The sequence below is a fragment of the Brachionichthys hirsutus genome, chromosome 8 (assembly GCF_040956055.1).
Source record: "Brachionichthys hirsutus isolate HB-005 chromosome 8, CSIRO-AGI_Bhir_v1, whole genome shotgun sequence".
NCBI lineage: Eukaryota > Metazoa > Chordata > Actinopteri > Lophiiformes > Brachionichthyidae > Brachionichthys > Brachionichthys hirsutus.
In genome coordinates this window covers 15,692,340-15,699,839 of record NC_090904.1, presented here as the reverse complement: position 1 = coordinate 15,699,839, position 7,500 = coordinate 15,692,340, and the positions used below count along the sequence as shown (strand labels likewise).

The 7,500-nt window shown below is 47.9% G+C and overlaps 1 protein-coding gene across 1 annotated transcript in view; it reads left to right on the top strand.

Moving 5' to 3' along the window:
• The window catches only part of igsf21a (immunoglobin superfamily, member 21a), a 192,409-nt gene that overhangs the window by 173,127 nt on the left and 11,782 nt on the right, over positions 1-7,500 (top strand). The window contains exon 7 of the mRNA XM_068742179.1: positions 3,250-3,354. Coding sequence (XP_068598280.1) covers positions 3,250-3,354 — 105 coding nt within the window. The remainder of the gene's footprint in view (positions 1-3,249; positions 3,355-7,500) is intronic.

Sequence of the window (7,500 nt, the reverse complement as noted above, 5' to 3'; positions counted from 1 at the left end):
CTGTTGACCCGAGGTACCTGAAGTCCTCTCCCTTCTTTACGTCTCTTCCTTGTAGCTTCACTGTCCCCCCTGGGACCTTCTCATGTACACACATGTACTCTGTTTTACTCCTGCTCACCTTCATCCCTCTCTTTTCTAGAGCAGACCTCCACTTCTCTAGATTCTCCTCTACCTGCAGATCACAATGTCATCTGCAAACATCATATTCAGAGGAGCTTCCTGTCTCACCTCATCTGTTAGTCTATCCATCACCATGGCAACCGAAAAGGGTCTCAGAGCTGATCCCTGGTGCATCCCACCTCTACACTAAACTCCCCTGTTACTCCTACTGCACACTTCACTGCTGTCCTACATGACTTAACTACTCTGACATACTTCTTTAGTACTCCAGACTGCCTCATGCAGTACCACAGTACCTCATGCAGTACTACAGTACCTCCTGCAGTACCACAGTTCCTCTCTGGGCACCCTGTCCTAGGCTTTCTCTAGATCTACAAAGACACAATGCAGCTTTCATGACCATAATGACTCTAAATAATTTAAATAATTTTGATTTAAAGTTAAACAGGCTGCTATGTTTATTATTTAATATCAGTGAACTAATTGTGTAACTCTATTTCCATTCAGTGTGTGCGTGTGTGCGTGTGTGCGTGTGTGCGTGTGTGCGTGTGTGCGTGGCCATACAAATCCAAATGAGTTTTGCGCATCTCATATGTGGTTACCTCCGCCGAGGAGGTCATGTTTGTCTAACTGTTAGCGAGATAAATAAAACCTTCTGGACGGATCTTGATTAATTTTTTGGAATCCTACTAGGTCCAATTGATTAAGATTTGGTATTGATCCAGAATAGATCCCGGATTCTGGATCACTTTGAAATGTTCAGTAACATTGCAGTCAATGGAGCTTCAAAATGTGTTCCTCAGTATCTCTGTTTATGGACTTTGGCACAGTCATGTAGGATGGGGGCGTCTATCTCACCACCGAATTTCATTTGGATCGGGTCTGGAATGTGGATACTGCCGCGATCCGGATATTCTCATTACTTATAATTCTCACAGCCTGTGCCCTTTCCACACCTACTTCCCCGCCTCCTCAGATTCGCCATGCCATCAGCTAATTCCTGTCACCTGTGCTCCTGTCACCACCTGCAACACCTGCCTTAGGCCGTGACAATAATGGAGGCTTTTTCAAAAAATCATATCTCGTGAAATCTGCATTCAATTCACTCACCAGAAATCATAGTCATAGAGGGGTCCGGTATGAACTGTCATGCGAAGCGTCTGGATCGGATCCAGAATGAGGTCAGGCTAAAGTCTATACATTTAGCAGTTCCAATTTGAACATTACAACCCCACTTGTTAGGGTTGCTATGGCGACTGCTGCTGCAGGTTGATTTCTGCCCAGCACAGCTGCGGAGGCATCGTTGAACTGAACTCGATGCGCCTGTTCCACATCTCACCCGATCAGCTGCTGCCTCTCTGCACCGACTCTGTGGACAGTTATTCTCCCGTTCTATGTCTCTGATTCCCTCCTCAAAGGAGGTTCTGTTTCTGCGTACTTCACCAAGACGCTGTGGAATCAGTAGTGGACAAACGGATTTGTTCAAGATACCTTCAAAAGCTCTGGATCTAGCTCCAGAAGAATCCACCATTACCGAAACTGTCCGTTAGTGAATAACTTCTCAACTAATAATTATATCAGTGTGAATCCAATTGCTAAATGTTTGTTTTCATGGTTAAAGAATCTAAAAATATTGATTAAATTAAATGTAGGGCCCTTATTTTCGGTGTAAATCCCAATATAGTGAGACTGAGCTGCTTGGCGGAGGTCTGTGCCGTTCTCGTTTGTATCCTTTCTCTGCTGTCTTCCTGCTCTGGGTCACGAGTCCATTCATAAAGCCGTTGCACTCACCTCTGTCCCGTTTTCTTCAGTCGCTCGCATGCATCTTGTTTTCTGTGAGCAGTCGTCCAGTTAATGCGACAGGTTCCCTCGTAATGGTCGACTCGAGGCAGACCTGTTCTGTCTCGGCTTGGTTTCAAAGCACACCTCACGCAGGACATGTAGCCCCCGACCACTGCTGATGCAAAAAGAGTTCATTAAAAGCGAGATAAGACAGATGTCGTTTTAATCGGGACCCTTTGGGTCCCTCAGCCCGAGAGAGAGGCTGCCCAGCATCTATAATTCCACACGCTGGACTCGGCAAAGTTAGCGACGCACAATGTCTCTGCTGGAGCAGCTCCCAGAAGTCAGCCGTCATCTTCCCTGGCCATATGTCGTGTCAGCCATGACACCTTCATTAAAAAATACCTTCGGTGAGTGTGTGGGTGGCGGCGCCATCGCTGCACGCTGTCATGCTGAAGCGAGATGAGGCGTCATCAGTCTGTGGCGTGGGACAGACGTAGCGCAGTGAAGCTGCTCACGTCATTCCCGGCGTTTCCTCTTGATCTCTCAGATTCTCAGTGTTTGTGCTGCTCCTCATCCATCAGCGTGCTGCAGGCCCGGTTCCGTGGGCGCGTCATTAGCCACATTAGCCACAATGGGCGGTTTGTTGCCAGATTAAGAGCTGAATGTGGCGCTCATTTGTCTGTTTATTTATTTATCCCTTCGATTAACTCGATGATTTATATCGACGCTTCTAACTGGATGAATTGAAGAACTTATGGGGTGAACCTATTGATCGGGGGCTCTTAGCTTGAGTCTCATTGTCGTCCATTTGCTGAACGTCTGGAACCGTGCAGAACCGTGCAGAACGTGCTTCTATGGGCCAAATGCAGCAATTTAATGAAATGAAATGACTTAGCTCTTCCTAGCATTATGCAAATCACTGGCTTTATCTCAACAGGACATGCAGGACAAGCCCTGACCCCGAACAGTCCGCTTACTCTCTGCTGCTGGCTCCTCATTGGTTCAGATGGTCCAAATTCAAGCCATCAGGGGAATTCTGTCCACTTCAAGACTGGGGAATTAGTGTCCCTAATCTCGCTGCCTACCCAGGACACCCAGGACACACCCATTCTCTGCCAGTAATGAATGTCTCCCGAATTCAGTTCCTCTTCTCTCCGGGGTGGGAATAAATCCAGCACAGTCCTTGGGATGAGAGAAGCTGCAGGTCCCCCGTCTGCCACCCCCTGGACCCTAATGGACAATAAATTGCATTTGTCTCTCCCCCTCTGTGACAAATCAGGTATCTGACAGGCTTTGCTTTCCATGCTTTGACCAATGACCTTCATCTTTCTTCTTTCTTTTCAGCTGCTCCAAAGGGTCCTAAACTCTTGATGTCCCCTCCGAGGGCAAAAGTAGGGGATACAGTGCACATCACTGTGCAAGGATTCCAGGTAGGGTCACCAGGGGTAAGTGTGTGGGGCAGGAGACAGGCACATGCATGCTCGAGAGAGTTTGGTCCAAAACAATTGACAAACTGAATGTTTTAAGCGTCCCTCACGGTTACCATGGTAGCGTGCTCGCTATGAACGTACTTTTGCAGCCTCTGTTTGAGACAGGAATGAGGGACGCTGTCCTGCAGCATCTGTTTGAGACAGAAATGAGGGACGCTGTCCTGCAGCATCTGTTTGAGACAGAAATGAGGGACGCTGTCCTGCAGCATCTGTTTGAGACAGAAATGAGGGACGCTGTCCTGCAGCATCTGTTTGAGACAGAAATGAGGGACGCTGTCCTGCAGCCTCTGTTTGAGACAGAAATGAGGGACGCTGTCCTGCAGCATCTGTTTGAGACAGAAATGAGGGACGCTGTCCTGCAGCATCTGTTTGAGACAGAAATGAGGGACGCTGTCCTGCAGCATCTGTTTGAGACAGAAATGAGGGACGCTGTCCTGCAGCATCTGTTTGAGACAGAAATGAGGGACGCTGTCCTGCAGCATCTGTTTGAGACAGAAATGAGGGACGCTGTCCTGCTGCATCTGTTTGAGACAGAAATGAGGGACGCTGTCCTGCAGCATCTGTTTGAGACAGAAATGAGGGACGCTGTCCTGCAGCATCTGTTTGAGACAGAAATGAGGGACGCTGTCCTGCAGCATCTGTTTGAGACAGAAATGAGGGACGCTGTCCTGCAGCCTCTGTTTGAGACAGAAATGAGGGACGCTGTCCTGCAGCATCTGTTTGAGACAGAAATGAGGGACGCTGTCCTGCAGCATCTGTTTGAGACAGAAATGAGGGACGCTGTCCTGCAGCATCTGTTTGAGACAGAAATGAGGGACGCTGTCCTGCAGCATCTGTTTGAGACAGAAATGAGGGACGCTGTCCTGCAGCATCTGTTTGAGACAGAAATGAGGGACGCTGTCCTGCTGCATCTGTTTGAGACAGAAATGAGGGACGCTGTCCTGCAGCATCTGTTTGAGACAGAAATGAGGGACGCTGTCCTGCAGCATCTGTTTGAGACAGAAATGAGGGACGCTGTCCTGCAGCATCTGTTTGAGACAGAAATGAGGGACGCTGTCCTGCAGCCTCTGTTTGAGACAGAAATGAGGGACGCTGTCCTGCAGCATCTGTTTGAGACAGAAATGAGGGACGCTGTCCTGCAGCATCTGTTTGAGACAGAAATGAGGGACGCTGTCCTGCTGCATCTGTTTGAGACAGAAATGAGGGACGCTGTCCTGCAGCATCTGTTTGAGACAGAAATGAGGGACGCTGTCCTGCAGCATCTGTTTGAGACAGAAATGAGGGACGCTGTCCTGCAGCCTCTGTTTGAGACAGAAATGAGGGACGCTGTCCTGCAGCATCTGTTTGAGACAGAAATGAGGGACGCTGTCCTGCAGCCTCTGTTTGATGTTTGGACTAAAGACTGTCTCAGATATTTCATATCAGTGTCCGAGAACTGCATTAACTTGTTGACAAAGAGTGGAATACGGGACCTTTAATGTTGGGACAACCAGACCTTCCGTGCATGCAGACTGATCAAAAAGCACCTTCACCGGACCAAGGCTTTAGGGTTTCACTAAGGGGGGGCAATTGCCTGATAAAGTGAGATGGCAGCTTCCCCGCTTTATTGTTGTAGCGCTTTATTGTGGAGGGTCGTGCTGCTTTGTGTTCTCAGTGCTTTCACTTTCATGGCTTTAGAAATGAGCTTAAACGGGACTGTGAGGGTTTCAGCAGCGTAAGCCTTTCAAAGGAGACTCGCGTGGCTCTCGGGGTTACGTTAGAGCAACGCTTCACTGAAACCATTTAAGTGTTGTTTTTTTTGTCTTGTTTGCACTTTTCAATGTTAATGTGACCTTTTCCCTGGAGCCTTCCTCGGTGTAATAACCCATCTGACCCCCACCATGACTGAAACATAGACATGGGGGACATGTTCATTTTGAAAGGTGCCACTTTCACCAACCATCACATTATTTGATGATTCCTTTGTGTAACACGCTGCACTTAAAGCCACATGCATGCATTCTAAAAGTGCATCAAATGGATGTCGACTCGTCATGCTGAGACGTTGTCCAAAATGTACATGAGAGGGAGCCCGCAGGTGTGTGAGTGTTTGAGGTTACACTCAGCTCTGTACCTGCAAGCTGGGGAGGGGTTGAACACTCCTCCTCAGTGTGAGTGACTTGCAGGCTCTGGCAGCTCCTATACGTACCGAGTGCCGCTTCACAAGCTGAATAATTGCCCCGTTCGTACAGCCTTCCAGGCGGGACTATTGCACCTTTAATGAATTTCAATAGTCTTTAGCGATGTAATAAATGTATAAATACAATGGGGGCGGGGTTTGTTGTTGTCCCACATCTGTGCTAGCAGCAGAAATGGCGAGCATGCACCATTAAAGTTTGTGCTAGCAAGCTAGTAGGGCAGTAGGGCGTGTCATTTTGATTCAATTCAATTCAGTTTTATTTCTATAGAACCAGATCACAACAGGAAGTCATCTCAAGGTACTTTACAGGATTTACAGGGAAAGACAGAAGCCAACTTGACCCACAAGAGCAAGAACTTTGGCAACGGAGCCAAGGAAAAACTTCCCTTTAACAGGCAGAAACCTTGGACAGAACCTAAGACTCATAGTGGACGGCCATCTGTCTGGACCGGTTGAGAGAGAGAGAGAGAGAGAGAGAGAGAGAGAGAGAGAGGATACTGACTAAAGAACTGCTACATAATGCTATAAATGCTAATGCTAGCAATGTGGACATCAGTGTTGAGTTGAGGGCCATAGGTCCAGGTTCTGCAGCACCACGGACAGAAGGACCTACAGACAGAGAACTGCATATTAATTATTCTATTGATTAACTATAAGATTTGTTAAAAAGGAAAGTCTTTAGTCTACTCTTGAACATAGAGATGGTGTCTTTAAAGGGTTAACTATGATATTTGTAGTGTTTCTTACCATTACTATCAGATTATTATTAAACCCACTGGCACTGTTGGTGCTTCAGAACATTGCTCTGGCATTTTCCCTCTTCATTATTCTGGTCGGTTTATCCGTTGGGTTCGACCGCGAGCAGCAGCACACGTCTCAAGTTGAGTTCCAGTCAGTGTTTAAATCTCCCATGAAATACACAAGAGAATATAAAGAAAAGATTGACGTCTCTGGCCCTGAGAGGGCAGTTCAATGGCTAATCATCATCTTCTTAATGGGAGCCAGCAACATGGGAGGCTTTGCTATGGGATAGAACTGGACAGTGATGGCAGCTGATAGAGAGCGAGTGATGATGCCAGGGAGGGAGACCAGTATAAATTGTGAGGTGTACCTTTCTGATTGACATTTGTCCAGGGTTTCATGAGGCTGAAAATTACAGGAAATAGAAGCCCTGAATCAATCTGGGTAAACACACTGATAGGAGAGACACGCCACTTAACTTGTGATTAGTGAGTGATGTAGCACCAGGGAACCAGAACAACCTCAAGCATAACGGTGCACTGACAGTGGGCCGCGCTGTTGCCTCAGGGCAAGAAGGTCCTTGGTTCCATTCCACCTGGGACTTGCATGTTGTCTTGCCATCTTCCTCCCACCTCCAAAAACATGCAACATAGGTTCCAATCTAAATGTGGGAATGTGTGTGTAAATGAGCGTTTGTCTTACTGTGTGCTACTTCTCCATAGTGTAGTGTAGCCCACTTCCTGCCCGATAGTGTAGCCCACTTCCTGCCTGATAGTGTAGCCCACTTCCTGCCCGATAGTGTAGCCCACTTCCTGCCCGATAGTGTAGCCCACTTTCTGCTTGATAGTGTAGCCCACTTCCTGCCTGATAGTGGAGCCCACTTCCTGCTCGATAGTGTAGCCCACTTCCTGCCTGATAGTGTAGCCCACTTCCTGCTCGATAGTGTAGCCCACTTCCTGCCTGATAGTGGAGTCCACTTCCTGCTCGATAGTGTAGCCCACTTCCTGCCTGATAGTGTAGCCCACTTCCTGCCTGATAGTGTAGCCCACTTTTGCCTGATAGTGTAGCCCACTTCCTGCCCGATAGTGTAGCCCACTTCCTGCTCGATAGTGTAGCCCACTTCCTGCCTGATAGTGGAGCCCACTTCCTGCCCGATAGTGTAGCCCACTTCCTGCTCGATAGTGT